The 22,855-nt window shown below is 40.2% G+C and overlaps 1 protein-coding gene across 1 annotated transcript in view; it reads right to left on the bottom strand.

The window, feature by feature from the left end:
* pitpnm3 (PITPNM family member 3) overlaps positions 1–22,855 on the bottom strand; it is a gene marked incomplete at its 3' end in the record, with an annotated part of 56,259 nt that overhangs the window by 11,546 nt on the left and 21,858 nt on the right. Inside the window, exons 4-8 of the mRNA XM_083985419.1 lie at positions 19,213–19,402; positions 16,137–16,259; positions 15,280–15,470; positions 10,608–10,762; positions 9,830–10,000 (exon numbers count right to left, since the gene is read on the bottom strand). Of these exons, the coding sequence (XP_083841545.1) occupies positions 9,830–10,000; positions 10,608–10,762; positions 15,280–15,470; positions 16,137–16,259; positions 19,213–19,402 (830 nt within the window). The remainder of the gene's footprint in view (positions 1–9,829; positions 10,001–10,607; positions 10,763–15,279; positions 15,471–16,136; positions 16,260–19,212; positions 19,403–22,855) is intronic.

The raw sequence follows: 22,855 nt of genomic DNA, 5'->3' as shown, positions 1-22,855 counted from the left end.
TTTTGAGGAAAACAAGGGTTCCTAAAGCAGGACCCAAAATCATTTTAAAAAGGTCATATAAACACTTCAATGATAATCACTTTATTGATGATGTAAGAAAGATTTGTTGGGACCGTGTGTTAGAGGAAAATAATCCTGATGAGGCGGTAGAACATTTTAACAAACTTTTTGAGGAAATCATTAATAAACATGCACCTGTGAAGAAGAGATCCATCAGAAGTGTTAGATCACCGTGGATTGATAATGAATTAAAGGAATGTATGGAACAGAGGGATAATGCTAAGAAAATGGCAATCAGCTCTAATTATGAATCTGATTGGCAAGTATATCGCAAATTAAGAAATTATGTAACCAAGTTGAATATAAAGAAAAAGAAAATGCATTATGATAATCTGTTTAACAACATAAAACATGACAGCAAGCAATTATGGAATACTTTAAATAACATAATGGGCAGGAAATCTAGATCTACTCCTGCATTTCTGGAATCAGAGGGACAGTTCATTACCAGGCCTTTGGATATTGCAAATCATCTCAATAATCATTTTTTAAATAAAGTAAATAAACTTAGGAATGAAATGAGCCTAGTTGATAAGGTACAATCCCACTGTATTATAAGAAATCAAATCATGGAAGGCAAAAAGTGTGAGTTTGACTTTACAACAGTCACAGTCAAACAGGTAGAAAAACTATTACTTGGATGTAAAGACAAACCAGCCGGAGTAGATAATATTGACATGAAATTGCTCAGACTGGTAGCTAACCTAATTTCCGTACCAATTTGTCATGTGTTTAATTTAAGCATCAAGAAAGGTATTTTTCCTCAGGCATGGAAAACTGCAAAAATCATTCCATTACCTAAGAATCCTATTGTATCTTTCTGTACCTCAAATAGCAGACCAATAAGTTTGCTGCCTGCTCTGAGTAAAATAATGGAGAAAATTGCTTTTAATCAAATACAGCACTATTTTGCATCTAATGATTTGAATACTGACTATCAACATGCTTACAGGGAGGAACACTCCACTGCCACAGCACTCACACAAATGGCTGATGAGTGGCTTCAAGAAATTAACAATAGACATTTAGTTGGAGCAGTACTGTTAGATTTCAGTGCAGCTTTTGATATTATTGATCATAATTTGTTGTTACAGAAATTAGAATGTTATGGTTTCAGCTTGAATGCAACTCGATGGCTAGAGAGCTACTTGAAAAACAGGAAACAGACAGTCTGTTTTAACGGAAGTTTGTCTGAGACAAAAGTGATTGATTGTGGCGTCCCGCAGGGTAGTAGTCTTGGTCCTTTGCTATATTCAATATTTACCAATGACCTACCACTGGCCCTAAAAGACGCAAAAATTTCAATGTATGCAGACGACTCGACAATATATATAGCTAAAACCACAATAGAGGAACTTAGCAGTGTGTTAAATCAGGAACTTCAAGCAGTGGTGAAATGGATAGTTGATAATAAATTAGTTCTTAATACCTCTAAAACAAATAGCATTGTGTTTGGGACAAAAAATATGTTAACAAATGAGCCAAAACTGAAGCTATATGTGAATGATGTGATTGTAGAACAAGTGCACGAAACCAAGCTTCTAGGAATAATATTCGATAGTAAATTAACATGGGCAAAACATATTGAGAAAGTAATAAATAAAATGGGCAGGAGTCTGTCGGCGATAAGAAGATGTGACTTGTTACCTGTAAATGTAAGGGGAAGTGTAATTAAGAGCCTTGTGTTATCACACCTCGATTATTGTTCGGAGGTTTGGTCGTGTGCTGCTTCATCACTTATAAAGAAATTGCAAATTGCTCAAAACAAGGCAGCACGATATTTGTTGCGCTGTCCATACAAAACCAATGTTGATAAAATGCATAACTGTCTTGCTTGGTTGAATGTTAAGAACAGATTTACTGCCTCAGTAGCAGCTGTTATTAGAAGACTGTCTGTGACCAAATTGCCAAGGGTTCTATATAAACGTTTGTCTTTCAGTTCAGATGAGCATTGTTATAAAACAAGACATGCTACGGAGGGTAAATTCACCTTACCCAAAGTAAAAACAAACAAGATGAAAAGCACGGTAATGTATAGGGCCATGGTAATATGGAATGCTCTACCACCACATATCATCCAAGAACATAACAAATACAGATTTAAAGAGCTATTGAAAGAACACTTATTAGTCAAACAACTGTCTATCTAGCTGAAGCTATTTGGCACAATTAATTAGTATTTGTCTGATTTACTTGAAATATCTTCAGTCTGCTTGTGTATTGGGTACTGTCTGTAAGTTAATGTAATTATGAGGAACGAATGTCTTTAAACATCTGATTATTTCACAACTATGGTTAATAGCTAGCTACACTGTGGAAATGAATAAGGTCCAGTAATATGTATATGTTGTTTGTATTGTTTATGTTTTGTTGTTTTGTCTTGTTTTGTCTTGTTTTGTCTTGTAGATCGTTGTGAGTTGTTGTGGTTATGGATGTTGTTATTGTGTTTATGGTGTGATGTGTTTTTGTATTTATCGACTGCAATGGACAGTTTATCTGTGAAAGTAGACTCCAGGAAGAATAGCGATGGCCTTTGCCAAAGCTAATGGAGATCTAAATAAATGAAATGAAATGAAATCTCTTTAAGCACGCCTCAAAGCCTTTTCCTGTTTTCCCGCTATCCTCTCGCTCCACCCTTATTTTCATAATTCAACCAATCACAGTCTGCCATCCTCTTTCTCTTCCGCCAATCAGTCATTAGCATCAAATTTAAAAGTTATCTCTCTCTCTCCTGTCATCCAGCCATCATTTCAGCAAACTCTCCGCCCACCTCCACCCCTGCACCACCTCCATCAAGATACAGACTGTCTTAACCTGGATCTTCAACCGAGAAGTTCCCTCATCAGGCGACTTCAAGCTTCCCTACCACCACCAGTGTCTAGGCCCGGGGGGGATATAACTTCTTCAGATGCAAGCTTCTCATCCCCAGATCAGTTTACTCAGCTGGTCTACACCCCATGGTCTAAGTGCCAAAGTTTATTTTGTTCACAATAAATGTAATTTCATCTTCATCTTCAAACCTGGCTCTCTGGTCTATCCTGATTGAAATGACAATGGATAATGGTTTGACTTGCCTCTGCAACGCCGCTGAGATGCACAGTGTGCAACTAAAGAAATGTTGATGACCTATGAACCAATCCATGCCTCGTCAAACAACTAAATGGAAAGCAATCTGTACTGTATATTTGTATGTATGTCACATAAAAGCCAAGAGTCAAAGTGCAGGTGACCCCACTTGAGTATCATGTTATCTGCTCTCTGGTATTTACTGTAATACATATCAATTCCCTGTGATGTCTTTATGTGATGGAGTGGATAAGAGGAGGAATACTGAGAGTGTGAGCAGGGAGCAGCATGGTTTAGGAGAGCTGAGATGAAATGGGAGTGCGTGTGCCTGCTTGCCTGCAAATGTTGGCCAGAGCACATCTTTCATGGGAGCTGCATCTCTGGAAAGAACAAATTCTCCCAACAGCTTTCCTACAATTTTCTGTATTTACATGACTTCCTCTCACATTAATCACAAACGATGTGTGTGTGTGTGTCCACAGTACATGCATTCAACACATGTACTGTAACCGGGGATGGTTTTGTATGTGTCAAACACCCAGAATGGTCAGTTTGGCGGATGCAGTGGCCCAGTTATCGGCAGATTAACCCCTTATCTGCTGACTAGTTGCTGTGGTTCCAAATACAGTGAAGCATCAGATGCAACCACATGTTGCACAACTTGTCTATGATGGATTTACGTCTGCGGCAGAATACAGATGAAGAGACGTGACGGAGAATCAGATGTGATTAATACATCTACACAGTGAAGGCAGAGAATAGTGCACATTAGGATGAGGAAGATGGTAAAAACTGACATATGTATCAGTGTCAGGGAGAGAGAGAGAGAGAGAGAGAGAGAGAGAGAGAGAGAGAGAGAGAGAGAGAGATGGCTTTGTATAAAAAGACAAATACTACAAATTGAAGATTGTTTGCCTGGTTTAAATTAGTCTACATCAGGTTTAAAAGATGACTGATCAAAAATTTAGTGTAATAAACACACAAACTGGGTGCAGTCATGCAAAGAAAAGGCTCTCTTAAGGTGTTGTGTACTTGTGTGTGTAGTGCTGGAAAGTAAAGGTTTTTCATTCCTGTTGACATATTGTTGGAGCAAGAAATTGTTGCAACTGAATCACTCAATATATGGGACTTTGTGTGGTAATGTCATACAGCTGTCAATCAATATATACTGTAGAGCATATTTTGAGTGTTGGTTGGACAGAAAAAATCGTTTAAAGACATGACATGTTTTTGGTTTTTTATTATTTTCTCTGCAATTAGTGTGTGTGTGTGTGTGTGTGTGTGTGTGTGTGTGTGTGTGTGTGTGTGTGTGTGTGTGTGTGTGTGTGTGTGTGTGTGTGTGTGTGTGTGTGTGTGTGTGTGTGTGTGTGTGTGTGTGTGTGTGTGTGTGTGTGTGTGTGTATGGATTAAAGGTGAATGTTGTCTGCTTTCTATCTGACCTGTATGTCATCATATGTAACAGTGTTCAGGCGCTTTGTAACTGACAGACTCCTATATTGTCAACTGCACTGGCAGTATTTATGTCCCTTGTACAGGAACTCTTGTACTTTATGTGGGCGTAAATACATATTTCAAATGTGTATGGATTCAAGGTGAAGAAGATATTGTGGTTGAGTGTTGGAGCGTCTACCTTACTAGAGTTGCCTTGGAATATATGAAGTGCTACTTGTGCATACTACTTGGCAGGTATCCCACTGAGGTGCAGTGATGAAACTTCTTTTTACAGGTTTGACATGTTTTAGAGGTTACTGAGATGGAAACTATTGGTGAAAGATTAGTATTCACAGCTGATCACAGATGCCCTGCCTCTCTCTGTGCTCTAAGGTATATACTGAATACTTTACAGTGATTTTCTGTCAATCACAGCTGCTCTGAGGTTTTTAAGAGACTGAAAGGATGTTCATACACATGCATGTTCCTCCACTACAATCTGTTATCATCAAGAAGCTCTGCCTGCCACACACCTCTCAGCGGAGTCTTATTCTCATTCAAGCTCAAGAACATTAGCACGAGAGAGAGAGAGAGAGAGAGAGAGAGAGAGAGAGCCCTTACTAATGCATTTTACTGAAAATTTCAAAAGATGTATGGCGAGGAATTAAGCAGAGCGAGAGGAGCATCAGAAAAGTGCAAGGGCTAGCAGGAGAGAGACGAGGCTGTGTGGCCACACAGATAGACCCGAAGAGGGCAAAAAGGACGAGCATGTGCGCGCAACTACAGTCCGTTTGAGAGTAGAGGAAGAAGCAAATATGGTTGAGCTGCTGGTGCGATTATATGACGAAAAGATTATGATTCAAGCACAAGGCAGGGGAGAGTGAAACAGCTGATGGCTGTGGTAAAAAGGACACATGCATGAATACACAAGGTGACGGAGGATGATTGCTCTGCGGCCTTGAAACGTCTTTGTAACAATAAGAGACAGAAAGAAACATTTAACTCTGCACCCTCCCCTCACTGTGCTCTCAGCCTCCACACACACATGCACCCTGCTGACAGATTAATTCAGTGCGAGCAACAAAACATATACACACAGTGCAGCATCTTTGCATTAATAAATTTGCACAGCAGCGCTAGTCACATGATCAGTTCTGACTTTAATTGCCGTCTTGCATGATCATATTTCTAACTGGACCATAGCTGGAAATCAATAGGAAGAGGACTCATTCTCTCTATATTAGCAACATTCATCATAATAAAAGCCCCACAGTTGATGGGTGTTGATGTCAAAGTCATCCCCATAGGAGTCTGATTTGATTGGCTTTCCATGCCTTCATAACAACTGATTACCATATTACAGAGCAGGAAATGGGTGATCTGTGCCACTGTTTTTTCTGTTTGTCTGCCTGAACCAGTGTGTTTCGTACGTCTACCTATGCCCATGTGCATCTGTCTATGGTTTTTAATTTAACACATAATTTGACAGCATCCGAGCCCGATCAATGGAACAGGGATGCAGACCCATAATTAAAACCCAGTGTAGCTGCAAGTCTACGCCGTGTGTCTGCTTTTACACTCCATCACCTTTATCAGCACTACTGGCTCTAGGAGGCGTCAAGCATGCTGCTTTGTGACGGGCTGAACATGATTAAATTAATAAATCACATCTTGGGCATCCAGTATCCATTTTGCACACGTTATTTAGTATCACGCACCAGTTTTTTTTCCACTTCTCCTTGTACACAGGTCATGTTCAAGCAGTAGTGAATGGATTGGCTCTTGTAGTGGGTGGTGGAGGAGGGAGCTCAGATCCAGACCACCATACATGTGGCACGGTCTCATGTGCAGCTCGCTGACAAGCACACAGTGAGGGGCAGTAAAGAGACTGACAGATGAGGACCTGTAAAAATGTGGTAATGACTATGAAGGGTTCTGCTATACCTGCGCTGTTCGTAGTAGTACACCAGCACTCAAAGAGAATATCAATACGTAATATAAAATCTATCAAATCTAATTGTAGCTAGTTAAATCTGCCTCTTTCTCTTTCTTTAATTCTCCCTCTCACCTCAGTCGCCATGTGATTCCACTATTTATTTATTTATTTATTTGTTTATTTCGGGCATGTCAATTAAATAATCATCATCACACTTCATCTTAGTTCAAATAATACAATACACATGGCCGAAAGGGAAAGCGGGAGAAGCAAAAGCTTATCTAGTCCCGCCCCGTGTTTCCACTTTAGCCATCACTTTAAATTAAAAGCCCTCTCGATTGTGTAAACTTTGCAGCACTGAGCTGTTCTTGCAAAATGTATATCAGAAAAACAGTGCACAAGCAGTAGTTTTGCATTAGTTGTAGAAGCTTTACTCAAACATAATAGAAGCAATGCTTGGGCAATGGTTAGCAACTAGTGCAAAAAAGGGAGTGGGGTATAGCAGTGAGCTGGAGGACAATAAACTTAATGATAATTCTTATTGCTGAGGACCGAAAGAAGGGCTTGGCTGACTATGACGTTTTTTGGATGAGTAATTCTTTGAGAAACATGAAGAAGGGAAACATTAAACAACAGTTGCTTAGAGCTGGGGTGATTTTCATCCCAACCCAAGCATGACCCATAATAAACATAACAAATAATTAATGCACCGCTGCTGTTATGGTAACATACATAACATAGCACAGTGCATTATCTAACTTTATAACTTAACCCTATTACTAACATTATTAAGCCACTGTATATTTTCACTTTCCTTTAACGGTCATTGTTGTTGAATCTCTTGTTACAGTCAGGAAATGATTTTCTCAACTCAGTGATATAAATCAAAGCCATACCCTTAAGTGAATTTCCCCTAATCCTCCAGTTCAGGGACAAGGCTGCGATGACACAATTTTCCCTGAACGAGACAATCAGTATATACAGCATAATATTCAGTTTTTACTGAATCTATTTGAGAGGTATTGATTTATTTTAATGGTCATTTTTATATAATGTCTTCAATTTCTGGGGCTGAAATTGGGTGATCCTACTTTTTCTGTCAACTTCAGTGGGATAGACAAATGATGATGATCAGATGATTTAATTAAATATTTAACCATCACTGACATTAATAAGTAGGTTTTAAATGTGCTCCAGAGTTATTAAGGAAGATGAGCATTTTCTCTTCTCTCACCGGCCAAATCTATGGTCTATTTTACACAGATTTTCTGTTTAAGACTAAATTTATGACTATCTCACTCCTTATAGTAAATCCCCTCGATGAATGTTTTCATCAATTTAATCAATAGATAGCTGCAGTAACAGTACCCAAGCATAAGATTGACATAGGACTTTCAGTGAACTGACATGCTGCAGCATTTGACTGAATATTCACTCATATTCAAAGTATAAAATCTGGGGAGGTGGATGGCAAATGATCATTGTGTTTTAATTAACTTACCTGACATGAATGTCTTCCATTAGGGGAAACCATTTTTACAGTGACCTTTAGGAGGAAAAACACCTCATGGTTCATTTAACCCACTGACTGTAAAGAAAGATGGATATAGCTTTCTAAAGAGCAGCCTTGAGGCTCAGAGTGGACTGCTCTGCCGTCACTATTTTGGCAGAAATTTAGTCTGTCAAACTCCCAGTTAATCAAAAAAAATGAGCAAAGAGGCGCGTGTAGAGCCCAGACTTCATGGTATGCTGGTTTATAGCAGGCAAATGCTCAAAGTGGCACACCCTTAATTTTTACTTGAAATTTAATCCTTAATAAAAATTTAAACGAGTGTGTTATGTAAAGTATCCACTCTCCCTTGTACAGTTCTCGTGAAGGAGGAAATTAGCCACAGAGAGACCTAAACTATTATTACCAGGCTGTAAACATGTTTATTTCTGCTGTAAAATTGAGCATTTTTACATTGGAGTCTATGGGAATTAGCTCACCGATGGAACCACACTCGCATGATCATATGAAGAGAGGTTTTTCATTTTTCAGCCTCGGAGGTAGACGTTTGATGTCATCTCGCTTTGAGCAGATTTAACTGTACTGCTTGTGTGGCCATGATAACAATTTTGCCCCCTATGATGTACGACTGATACATTTATGTAACGCTTAATGTTAAATAGTTCTGACATGTAACTGTTTCCATATTAGTAAAAGGTGATGACGCTAATTTGAAACTAGTGATTTTTATTTTTTATCAAACACAGGGAAACTAGATCTGTCTAAATGAACCAGATAACATCAAAAAGCATCAGATCTCTCCTGGGATCTTGACAGAGATGCTGCTGTTGCTGTTCACACTCACTTCCACACTCATTATGTCTGCATTTTACATTAGTTTAATTTAAGTGTCAAACTGTCAGAATTGTGGTTTTCCTAAAGTTACATTTAGTAAGGTTTGTGAATATGATAATACCTAAGTGACTATATAGATGTGTGGTTTGAGGGAAATGCAGTGCTCCCCCGCAAAAAGCACAACTGAAAGCTAGATGGAAATTCATTTTCCATTTCACTGACATGGCACATTTCACAAATCTGCTTTTAGTCATACATATCTCTAATGATTGCATGTTGAGTAAAAAGGGTCTAAATTTTTTAAAGCCTTGCACCAAACCACAAAGCCTTATCTTCATATCAGGATTCATGCTCACAGGCTGTTAGCACAGCAGCGATCAGTCCTTGCCCTACTTTCTCTCAGTGAGGTAGGTGGAAAGAGAGGCAGGAACCAGGCGATGCGTCACAACTGCTGTGACTGTTTAGGATGAGTCTCTGTGTCCCAAAAGTGGGCTAAAACATGCTTCAAATAAATCAGTGGCTCATTAAGGACTCAGTCTCTACAACCAAGCCCTCCACTGGGATTACAGCAGGACTGTGCTATATCTAGCAGATTAATATCTCACATACTGCGCCTGATCCTCTGAGAGCTGTGGCGGGCTAAAGGTACTGCACCACAAGAATATAAAGTATAATTACTTCATGCTTCAGGCTTTGGGGTCAGGATTTACCTCACACAAATGGATCAGGCCTCCATTTGCCTTCTGCATCCATGACAATTCACATGACTAAACCGCAGAGTCTGTCTCTCTGCCACTGTAATCCAGGCTCACTGGAAGAATTCCTCAAAGGTCTAACGTCAGCTTTGAAATGCAAAATCTAAAAGGTTATTAATATGGCAATACAATTCCACCAGAGGATAGATTAACTAATGAAATATTCAGAAGGAGCTGCTCCCCAATATCTCCCCACACAGGTAAATTGATTTCCAGGTTTCAAATCACCCGTCGTACCTATGAGAATTGAGCGTCCGTCTCCGAGCGGGTAGCGCTGGTAGCGTGGGACAGCAAACGGTGGCAATTTATGGAAGAGAGGCTGCAGCAGCGGCTCCAGTCGGGAAGCCGAAGGGTCCGAGGGGTAGAAAAGGTTGAAAATCTGAGAGCAGGCTGGATGGAGCTGGCTCACTGACAGACAGAGAACACAATGGAGAAAAAAAACACATTAGGATTTTAGCATGAAGTGCAGCTGTGTCAGATGAAGAGTAATATCTGACAGTACTAAGCCGAAGCATATTCTGTGCTGCACTTGCCATTAGAGGACCTTTCATCTGGTGAACTACGAGCAGAGCATAAAAAGAACGTGTCTTTTTCTCCAGAGAACAGAGAACTCAGGTTTCAATGAGCGGAGAGGTGACATCCAGGTTAAAATGAATTTATACTGATCTGATCCTTTTAAAAATGGGAGCATTTGTACAGAAAATGACTAAAATGGTAAAAAAAACTTTGAGATCATGCAGCTACATAATTTTGAACTCGACTTTCCATCAGTCAGCCAAAGTTATTTTTTTGGCATCTTTCATGCTGATCAGTGCAGTTACAGTAACAGTGTTTTGCAGTTGGTTGACGAGCTGATACCAGAAAACCATGAAAAAAAGCAAAACTATTGGTAACTAATGGACACACATACAGTACACAAATTCTGGTATCCTTGTGTGTGTGCCTGGGCATTGCATATGCTTCTATATGTGCGTCTCATCTTCTACCACATGTGTTGCATGTGCGTAGTTCTTACCCTGGACAGCAGGCAGCACAGTGCGTCTCATGGCCAACACAAGGCCCAGCGGACAGCCCAGCAGGAAGCAGTCTGACACCTCAAAGTCGAATCGGCCAGGGTTCAGCATCAGACTGGTGTTACTGCTGCCTCGCTCCACACTTTCTTTCATCAAACTAAGAATGAGACACAAAATGTTAGATTTTATCTGCCGGTGAATTGTTCATGTATTTTTCCCTTGATGTTTTCTCTCTGTCGCCATTGGCTACCAGTTGAAAACAAATTGTTCTTCACTCTGATGCTGACTGCCAATAAATGGACAGGAGGGGAAAGGCATGTGAGGATTTTGTGAATGTGGTTTATACAGCTATAAAGGAGTGATTCACAGTGAATTCACTTTGCTGCAGGAGAGGCTTTTGGGGACATTCGATATTACTCTTTTAAAAGCTGTGTTTCCCGCGAAGAGTGAAGTAAAAGCCAGTAAAACGTAGCTTCAGGTAAGTAATATAAAAAAAAATGATCGTTTTGAAGTGTTACAATTCCTTTCAACTCTGTTCATGGCTCAGTATTGATATTCGAGTGTGAGTGGTTGAGCCTAGGCAAGAAGATGGGTGTGTTTTTTGTTTTTACTTGAAGAGAAAGGCAGGGTTACCTAAAACGTCAAAAATATGCACAAAGCAGAGGCAAATCTTTGATTCTTGATGAGTCACTGCTGTTTTCATTTTGTCCTCATCCTCATTGTAGGCTGGTTTGTTTTAATATTATGGGTCATTGTCAGCAGCAGGCCTTTGTGACTCAGTCTGAGTCGCTTTTCATTCAGCCTTCACAGGCTACATCCTGCTCAGAGCTGTTTGAATAGTCGAGCCCATCTCAGCCTTGACCCTCTGTCTCTCTGCTCTCCAGCGAGCCAAGATTTGCCCATTAAGTCCTGTGCAGGGAGAAAGGATTAGCCAACAGTCTCCAGACATCTTTAAAAGCCAAATCAATAGTGCTTTGATTGTCTTCTGCTTCCGTTTTGTTTTTTTTTAGTTCTCGCTTGTAATGTGTTCACTCTTTCTCTTCTCTGAACTGCTAATCTCTTTGTTTGTCTACCTACCAAAACCTGTTACTGTGCAAAAGATCCTCGGAATTAGTAGCAGCCTAAAAGACTCCAGGAGAGCTAGTAGCAGTATCTGTGCGGGTGAAGACATGGGGACCACCGGGTCATTATTTATTGAACAAACAGGACATGCGCCATAGGGATTAGCGTGATTAAAACATTGGGTTTGTACATGTTCTCGGTTGCTGTAAATAGCCTCATGCTCTGGGTAAGTGCACTTTCCATTCACTACAACATAAAATACTTAATAACATCGTACCCAGGACACTGTCATTTTGCCTGTTGGTGCAGAAAGAGATGTGTTATTTTTGCTGCAACTTAAATTGTCCTTTTTGCAGCACTTCTCATTTAACTATTACCAATATGTTAAATAAATATGACAAATATTAGATTTGCTTAGTGAGCTGAAACATGTCAAGTCTCAACATGTCCAGCCTTTTACTGCAGGAGCGGCAAATAGATCTAATGCTGGTGCCTCTCTATAAAGCTACAGCATGTCGAATAGATTTTCTTATGGGCATTAGGCACAGACTTTTAGTGGCTCAAACCACAAATAATCTTTTTTTTCTTGAGCGTTTTATACTACATTAACATTTTTCTAAATGCTTTATGTCAATTATGTCTATTAGGTGTTTTGGTATTTAATTTCTCTCAACCGTAAAAGTCAGTTTTATTAACATCAGTGAAATTAGTCAAAGAGAGGCTGGGGTGTGAGGTTCAGGAGCGTTGTGACCATTAGCACACAATCTCAGGCTATTCCCAGTCAGGGTCAAGGTACGTATATGGAAACATCTAAAACGGAGTGAAGCATGGATAGACAGACATTCTCATAGCATAGGATGATAATGTCTGGGAAAAGGAGTTTTAATAAGCCCTCCTGGTGACTATGGGAATATCCACTGGGACGTGCAAAGGAAAAGGGCAAAATCCAGTACAAGAGGTCACTCCACACTCAACTAGGCTTCAGCTTAATCAGTGCAAGAAGTGATAGGTGAAAAGTGCACTGTCACTGTAACTGAATTGACGAGCTCCTAACTTCAATTACTCTGTGACTATGGAGGCCAGAGTCCAGTGGAGCATATGGTTCAAAATGGGAATACTGGTTGCTTGAATTGAATTAACATGGCAGCCACATCCCCTCCAGCCAGCCCGACCTACAGTAGCTACATTCCCCCACAGCGCTCGGTCTCACACACGAAGCGGCTGGCACGGGCACAGACAGGCTATTTATAGTCCAGCAGAAGCAGGTAAGCATGCAGCGCAGTCAAGCTGCAAATATTGATAAAGAGCAGGGGCGAGACGGGCCGACACACTCCAGGAAAATCTGGATGAGGGCCGGCGTGCAACATCTGGGTCATTATATGAACCTTTAACAGACCTGTCATCAATCACCAACAGCTGTTTGATAGAAAGGGATGGCAGGATTTCTGTATCTTTGATGTTGGATGCGGTCTGTTGCCAGGTTGCTGGTGATTACGTTGACAAAATGACTATTAAATTATGCAAAAGTTGTATAACTATACACCACACAGTAGGAGTTGGGCCACCATGTGCAGCCAGAACAGCTTCAGTGATTCCTGGCATTGATCCTACAAGTGTCTGAAACTCTACTCGAAGTATGAACACAATTCTTCAAAGAGATATTCCCTTAATTCATGTTTTGATGATGGTGCTTGAAAGGCACTGTCCCAGAACCTTCCATTGTTGTTCACTTGGGTTGAGATCTGATTACTGTGAAATCAATATAAAATGATTCCTATCATTTTCATATTCAACATATTCATTCAACTGTCCCCTTGCACCTTACGGAGGGGAGCATGGTCACCCTGAAAGAGGCCATTCCCACCTTTTTCTCACATTCTGAAATAAAGAGAACTACTTCATTTGCTGTCCAAAAATGCATCACAGTTGTGGTTAATTGTTCTAAAGTATTGTTAATTTATGTGTTCTGTGGGAAAAGTGGCGCAGCCATATGAGGGGTTATTAGTGCCACACTACTGGGGTTATATTTAAAGGGGTTCTGTAAGTTTTGTGTTATGTTGCCCAGTTTATGTTTCGTAACCCCTGTGCTTGGTTAATTGGTTTGCCCGGGGGAGGGGCCAAGGGGGTATTTAAAGAGAGCTCAGCTCACTTGAAGACTCGCATTCGGCTGAGGAGCATGTAGATAACCCTTGCTGCCTGATTCTTGTAAATATCGTTTTGCTCCATCCTGTTGTAAATATTCCTGCTGGTTTTTTTTGCTTTGCCACCTGTGAGTATTTTGGTCTTTGGGTTTTTTTTGGTGTAATAAAAAGAAAATCACCCAACAAAAGTTTGCCGACTGGGCCATCATCTTTCCATCCATCGCTACAAAGTACAAACCCCGACACTTTCCAACAATGCCTTTTTACAGCCAGAGGGTTTGTCCTAAACAAAGGCTGGTTTCATGTTTTTGTTTACCTGTGCATTTTGTACTATTTAATGTGAGTGTGTTTTTGTGTGTGTGTGTGTGTGTGTGTGTGTGTGTGTGTGTGTGTGTGTGTGTGTGTGTGTGTGTGTGTGTGTGTGTGTGTGTGTGTGTGTGTGTGTGTGTGTGTGTGTGTGTGTGTGTGTGTGTGTGCCTATTTACAAAGGAACCTTTAAACCATTGCACTGTTGCACTGAGCTAAGCTTTCCTTTGGTCAAGTGTGTTTTCAGACTGACCAGATGGTTGTTATTGGTGTTGCAGAACTTGGTAGACTATATAGTTATGTGATATACACAGCTTTCTTTTACCCCAGCATCCTTGTTGCAGACTGATTGAAATTATAGGCTTTGTGAGTGTTTGAGTGTTTCTTTGTGGACGTACAACTGTAAGTCACCTGAGGTCCTTTTTTACTGACAGAGAATACATGCAAAACAAACCATGTGTTTTATATCTGAATACTTTGATAATCCTTTTGCCTATAGGACAAATGTTAAATTGAAAACTGACCTGTATTTATTTGGCACTGACAGAGATCATCCATGGTAAGGTTAAAAGTGAGTTTACCAAAATTTTCTTTTAGTAGATCTGATAAAATGTTTGAAATGTTTGTACTTTGCTGTATTTGCGCTTATTTTAGGATCATTCTTTTTGAGGATAAAGGTCAGAATCTGGATTAGACTACAGTTGCAGAGTGGTGTGGCAGAGTGTGTTTTATGTACGTGAACAAAAATGAACAATATGGATAAAATCCTCTGTAACTACTGATACACTTGTTCATGCTACTAATCATCAAGAAATCTGTGTCTATCTAATGATTTATTCGATAACTGCTGATCCAATCAATCACATTGCTTTCTGAAGTTTGGTTTGTAACTAAACGAAAACCAAACTAGAGTATGAAATGATCTGGAAAATCAATTGTTAGCAGAACAGATGGGAATGATTGTTCTGGCTAAGACCTAAATAAATATCTGAAAATTCAAACTACTTTACCACAGTGATGAAAAAACTTCAGAGCAAATAAAGCTGTGATTCAAAATTGATTATCATTTCTGTAAACAGTCACAATGTCTCAGTCTGTTAAACTTGTACTGTCTTGCAGTACTGAATACATATCAGAATAACACCTGCGCTGTGTGCTACGTCACCTGGGAAAAAAGGTGTGCTGGCCAGTGGTCGAGGTATCTCCATCATACGAGTCGCTCTGCTTCCTGCTGAGAGGCGGCCCACCCTGACTGTGCCCTTCATTGGGGGCAGAGATGTCGATGTTGCTCTTACTCAGCCTCTTGCTAGAGCTGAGCCCCGGGCTGGACTCACCAAGCAGAGACCCCGAGTTATCCTGAGAGGAAGCAGGAGAACCTGCGGGTTACTGTAAAGCCGCAAACACTCACAGCGTTGGCTGCATCAGAAGATAACACATAATCAGATTGGTGATGCATTTTCCTACGTGAACAATGTGGGAGGAAAACATTGTGTGCAAGTGGCAACCGGGGGGGAGGAGAGATGGAGGGAGTAAAAGGCACAAAGTGGGGATCATGCAACATTTAACAGGAGAAAGAGGACAAGAAAATGACAAGCTACAGCTAGAAATGTACTGTAACAATGCACACACACACTACAGTGTTACTTCTAAAATAACGCTTGGAAAAATTGAGATTCACATCAAGTTCCCTGTTGAAAACAAACGTGATCCAGAGACATAGAATGAACCTGCATTTGATTTACATCTTATGTATTAGATCATGGAAAAACACAGTGCCAAGGCCATGGCACAGGGGCATTTCTGGAAGCCTTTTTAATAGAGGTGTTGGACTGTAAAATCACTTTATGTTTGTTCCAGAGGCCAGAGACAAAAGATAACATCATCGTCATCATTTTGAGTTATTTCTCCCAAATAAAAAAATAAAAAAATCTTGTGCCAGCTGTTAAAAGTCTCCCACAAACCCGAACAACACGCAGCCCAGAGTATTATCATCATCTTATCACTGTGACGCTGAGCGCTTACCTTCAGGCTCTCGGTGCTGTTGTTCCTGCTGCTGTTGTCGGGGCTGCCGGGCCTCTGGTGGTTGCTGAAGCACAAAGCGTCAAAGCACAGCACACCTCCCACACAGTCGCCCATCAGGCAAACCTGCTCGGGAAATTCATGATTTAGATGCCTTACACATGTGCTTCACTCACTCAGTAAAAGCTTTAATTAGAGAGAAGTGTGGTTAGAGGGGAAAAAAAGAGGAAACAACGTATTGCACAGGAACAGGCGGGTATGACCCTCAGACAATATTAATCACACTACTTGAGTCAGAGTATAGATCCCCTTGGAGAAATATAACTCCAATACAAATGAAAGTTTTACTACAGTCAAATTAAAGTATTAGAGTTCTTGATTTTAAAAACTCTGTTTACATATTATTGTTCCACAGTGTATCAACAGAGCCGAATGACTCTGAAACAGTCTACTGAATACACAGACTTTATAGAAACTGTACAATAGAAAGCTTGTAGAATCCGGCCATAAAATACAATTGAATCTATCAATTGCCATTTTTATATTTCTTTTGTTTTAAATTTTGGTCCTGATAAAAATGGTGAACATTTAAAACAAGATTATTTTCAAAATGTTTTAAACATTGACTTATGGAAGATTAGACCATTGTGACTGTAGCATCATTTGGTTCAAACGTGACTGACAGTATACAGGAGTTGGCTGTGACTGTTTTTGTATTACAGTAAGTTACCCTGATAGTAGTAAAGTACTTATACTCCAAAAATATACTTAGTACAGCGCTCAAGTAAAATTGTCTTTCTGTTCACACCTGCCAAAATGCAGTTTGCCAAATAACATCAGTCAGTCTACACCACTGATGATAAAAGAGAAAGCCAGATGTTTTTCTAAAGATTTAAAACATGTTGTATTGTTGGCCTGTAATTTATCCCTCTGGAGCCTTTTCAACACTGTTCACAATTTATTTTAATGTTTTGAATCTCCTCCATCTCCTTTATGCATTGCGTTGGGGGGCAATATCATTCAAGAGCTGCTCACTCACAAAACAAGCTATTTTTTTTAATGCTGCATTCACAACATATTGTTCAGACTGTAATTACAAGCAACCCAGTGGGAAAGAACCTAGACCATTAGACCATTCATCTGTTGGGACTATAAGGCAAACAGTTTGGCTGACCATCTGGGAATATTGTGTTTGTATTTTGTTTTCCATTTGTTTTCCACACACATCACTCACGCATCATTAGATTGCGTGCTTTTTTTGAGTGTCCGTAATTTAGTGATTTTTGGCCTTTGAGCACACAGCCTCCTCCTGCTTAAAGTAAATGCATGTATGAAACTGGGATACAGTGCCTATACTGTATTTCAGTTACTGAATGTGCCAACCCATGTATCCACAATCACAAGGTAGCAAACTATTAAAAGTTTAAACTCCTTGATTAAAAAACTCTAGAGCTCTTACAATGAAAGTAATTACAAGTAGACTAATCTGTAAAACAATATTGCAGAAGGAAAAAAAATGACAAGTCGAATATTTTGATTGATGAGCAAATAAATTTGTAAAGGAGAGGAAATTACAAAATTGAAAAAATCAACACATTTTCTTATAATGCCACAGCCCCACAGACCTGAAAGTCTGGAAAGTCAAAGGAGGTTTGTATTGATTTTAGATGACCATCTCCAGTTCATCAATGTAGTGTTGTTCTCAATCAGCCAGTTGAGCTAGTGACCAATTACAAGTATCTTGGCACTATAACTGATAACATGTTAAAATTTGATATGAATTGTGACATGTTTTGCAAAAAAGGTCAGCAACGCCTCTTTTGTTTTAGGAAGCTCGCCAAATTCCAGGTAGATAGAAGCCTGATGAAAATGTTTTGTCATTGAATCTGTTATTTCCTTTTCAATCAGCTGTTGGTACGGGAACGTTGCCAAAAGGAACAAGAACTCCATAGGGAGAAGTGTGCGGGTAGCGTCTAAGGTAGCTGGGGTGAAATTCAGCTCTCTGGATGAGATTTTTAACATCCAGGTGCTTAAAAAAGTAAAGTCTATTCATATGGATGTTACTCATCCTCTCAGTCCTGAATACAAGCTGCTTCCTTCTGGTTTTCATTTAGCTGTCCCCCCTAACTAGTACCAAAAACAGATTCAAGTTCTCCTTTGTGCCTCTCTCCATCTGGGCTCTAAACGCTGCAGAGAGGAGGAGGTGATTGCACTGCCTATATTGCTGCTAGTGCTATTTTGCATTTGTACTTGTAACTATTTATTATTACTTATTCTCTATGCACTTTAATGTTGTACAGTAACAGTTGGTGTATCTGCTGTACCTTGCTGCACATCCTGTATGTTTTATCATGTATGTCTTATGTTTCTTATTTTGTGACTGTTGAATGTGTGTCTGCTGCAAACCAAATTGCCCTTCAAGGGACAAATGAATAAAGTGAAGTGAATTGAAGTGAAGTACCAACTATCACAGCATACATCATCTATTCACAATCAGGAATAACAGAAATTACTGTAATTACCTTTCATCAACTGCAGGCCAGCTAACTTGTACCTGACTTGACTGTATCTAATGTATCCCCCTGTGCTCCTAAGTGATTGGCTCATCAAGATTTTATTCACCAGTGGTTTTCAATCATGAACCATCACAGCCTGTCTGAGAATCTAATGCTTTTCAAAGAAAACAAGCACAACTGCAGCTGAAGTACATCAGCTGCGGCAGTAAAAAATAAACTACAGATTCGTTTTTATTATGTGTTGCTAATCTGGTTTTTAAAGTTACATTTAGACTACATTATACAACCTTATTGAAGCTATGCAACGACAGTGTGTTTCACAGCTGGACAGTAACAGGGTTTAATGCAACTCATGATGAACACTCTTCCTACAGATCATTACCTCATTATAAAATGCACCTTGAACCAAGAGCCTAGTAGTGGTTACGTAGAAGAGAGAGAATCTTTACTGCCTTTGACGATCATTGATTTCTATTACATTGTGTACAGCCCATTACTCAATAATGAGTGTACTTCTCCTCTCCTCTCCTCTCCTGCCCTCTCCAGAGTGCGGCGTGACAGACCTGACCCGTGAATCCCTGGCCGTCATCCGACTGCAGGAAGCTGTGGTAGACCTGGTTGGCTCGCGCGATGACGGTTGCCACGGCATCCTGGTAGCGTGGCGAGACGATAGCGAGGAGAGGGAGGGCGGCCAGGGGCAGGTGGTCGACGCTGCTGGACACGCAGCTCTCGTCGTAGCTGTACGGGTTTAGACTGGAGGGTTGTGATGGTAGGTAGGAAGAATGGAAGGAAGGTCGGATGGATGGATAAAGATAGATAGATAGATAGATAGATAGATAGATAGATAGATAGATAGATAGATAGATAGATAGATAGATAGATAGATAGATAGATAGATAGATAGATAGATAGATAGATAGATAGATAGATAGATAGATAGATAGATAGATAGATAGATAGATAGATAGATAGATAATTTATTAGTACAGACTCTGGGTCCAGTTAAAAACACAAGACAGGACAGGAAAAGAACAGCGACAATACCAACAACAATGACAACAACATCAACAGTAACAACAGCAAGACAACAACAGGAAAACGAGAAAAACAACAAACGGCATCATCACTTTGTCTTAAAAAAGGCCTTTTGTTTGATGTTTCCTTGGAGTCTAGTAAAATGCCAGTCATCATTTCCAAATGTCCCTGCTAATGTCAAAATAAATGAAGGTTGGAGAAAGTTCACAATGCTCCTTTTGTGATAGCTTCTCTTTGACTACCCCATTGTCTCATTCACTCTGATCATGATGCTCTCAATCTGGCTCGACACACAAAGGCATTACCACAACGGTGCCACCACGTGTGTATGTGTGTATACACAAGAAAGAAAACAAGAACAGGAAAGATGTTACCTCAACAAATAAAACCCGAGGAGCCAACAACACTGAGAGCACAGCCTCTGTTCCTTTACTGTGCACATTAATGGGTGTCTGTGTTTGCTAGCGTGTGCTGCAGTGACAGTGCAAGTACGGATCAAGTGAGACACTTCAAGTGACAGCGTGGGGAAACAGTAAAGGATGGCCCCCCCACACACTCTCTCCTTGAGCAGCAGTGGCAACCCTGTCACCATCCATCAGATGCTCTGATCGCAGGGAAAGGCGGCGATGCCACACCAAGGCAGAAATATGTCAGTAACCATGGACACCTCACCACACAGAAGGGCACAACCTCTGTGTGAGGATGAAGGCTGACAGTTTGCTTGTAGCGCAGACACAGAAGAGCTCCCCCACATGTTGTTTATATTCCAGCATCTCTGTTCAATCTTTTCAATACAGATTCTAGTGGCCTGTGACACACTTAGCGCAGCCTTCCTACGACCACTTCAGGAGCTGAATCGATACTTTTAATACTGTAGTTGACAAATCCCATGAAAAGACTGGAAATCTGTCTCTCAAAATGCTTGAGCTCCCATAAAAGCGTTGTATCCTTGAGCTGCTGTCCAATCTCATTTATGGATCCTGAAATCACAAGTTGATAGCAAAACGATACAATCTGAACAACCACTTATTTGTGTAATATATGATGCCCTATATCCCCAAACCCTCCAATTCTGATACGGACAAAATGACACAAATTCAACATGATCATCTTTAAAAATGGCAAAAGAGTTTCATAAAACAGCTTAAAGCAGAAGTAAGCGGAATGTTTGTGTTAATATAAGTCTTAAATAGTTATATCTTCCGACAGCAATCACTTATATAGAGTGTTTGGTCTGAAACACGGGTCTGTCAGTCACTCTGCTCTGCTGTAAGCCGAGGAGAAAACTTTCCTTGTATCCTACAACCTTTATCTGACAAGGAGAGAGAACGGCAGCCAAGGGATGCGCGTGAATGTGGTGACGTAGGGACGAGGACCAATAGATCCATGACGAGGGCGGGGGCTGCTAACTCCATCGGCTGACAAGAAGTTAGCCAAAACGACCGGATCGCTTACTTCTGCATTAAGGGCTGTACACAGGCAAAACAAAGGAGCTGATTTTAAACTATGCAGACTCGCTTCCTCTGATACTACTGTACTGTATGTTACCAGACTGTGGAAATTGTTAACTGTTTTAAGTATCTGGGAACACTCATACAGTAGATGACAAACTGAGTTTCACTGATAACACTGACTTCATCCATAAAAAAGCTAGTCAGAGAATTATTTTAATCAGGAAACTGAGGGGGTTCGGGGTCAGGCCAGACATCCTGGAAAGGGTGTATAGGCTATCAGTCTGGTAGAAAGCTTCTTATCTTTAATATCACTGTTTGGTACGGGCACCTGACATCAGTAAACAAAAACAAACTCAATAGAATCATCAACATGGCTGGGAAGATAGTTGGCCGTCAACAAAGATCATTAGACAGCCTGTATGACACCGCTGTACAAAGGAAAGCCCTGTCAATAATCAGAGATGAGACTCACCCCCTTATAGTGAATTTGAACTACTCCCCTCAGGGCGGCGGTATAGAGCACCTCTGGCAAAGAAAAAGATCTACAAGGGCTCCTTCATCCCCAATGCCATTTCTATAATCAATAAGACACAGTAAAGGGGATCTTGAAGTGCGGTTGTTACCTGTATGTATGTATTTTTTTTATTATGTGATCATGGTTGATTTGTTTTGTCTCATGTACCTGTAAGTCTTGCTGACTGTGTTTTTCCTACAGTATGTAAGTGAGACCAAAGATGAATTTCCTGCTTTGGCGGGACAATAAAGTTTTCTAAATCTAAATCTAGCCTAAATCTAAATCTAAATGTTACTCAAACAAAAGTAAAGAGTAAACAGCATGTTGGATGGGGACTATTTTCAGCTGTGGGTTTTACAGCAGCAGGATGGTGCTTTTGGGACTGAGTCAGCGTGAACTGCTGTGCCCACGTTTGTTGTAGAGAAGGAACATGTCACCCAGTTCTAATGTGTAGTTCAACAATGCATTTTAATTTAGATTATGAAGAGGAGGAATACATCAGGCTTTGAATACATCAGGCTTTGAACACACAGGCGAAAGTTGTTAGTTGGATAAATTTGTTGTTGGTTTTGCCTTGACAGTTATAAAACAAAATACCCTCCATCAGCAGTGAGGTAAAAATAAAAGGATTTTCTTAACAGGCGTTTATCTTATGGATTGGAGATAATTACCTAACGGCCATCTCCTGGGCCCAGTGTTTGCATGAGTTATTGGCACTGCACACGTTCCACCTGCAACACTTTGCTGTTTGCCAGCTAACAAAATACAACAGGGAAATAATTGTTTTGAAATTGTTTCAAGGTGGGTGTTTTATCTCTTGACTGGGGTTAATTATTTTCTGTCACTCACTCTCTGTAGCTTTTTTTTCTGCTTCTGTTTTCCCTTCATCCCGCTGTGAGCTCGTGGACTCTTACCACCAGCTGTAGGAAAACAGTAAACAAGACGTATGCTTCTTTCTGACAATGATACATTTCATAATATATTTGAAATAAGTTGAACTGAATTGAACCTGAAACATTCTGGACTAATCTCTCCACTAAATTAGACTACATTAATATCAATCTTCTAATATAATCTAATTTTACTGAATCTGACTAAGTGAGTGAATGATTGTATTTCCCGAAAGGAGGTAGATCTTAGTGTTGTTTTTCTAATTGGACTGCCACAATTTATTTGTAAGTCCAGTGACAGTCTCTTTTGTGC

Source organism: Trachurus trachurus, assembly GCF_905171665.1.
Source record: "Trachurus trachurus genome assembly, chromosome: 13".
Lineage (NCBI taxonomy): Eukaryota > Metazoa > Chordata > Actinopteri > Carangiformes > Carangidae > Trachurus > Trachurus trachurus.
The sequence above is the reverse complement of the archived record's forward strand: the minus strand, read 5'-3'. Positions and strand labels throughout refer to the sequence as shown.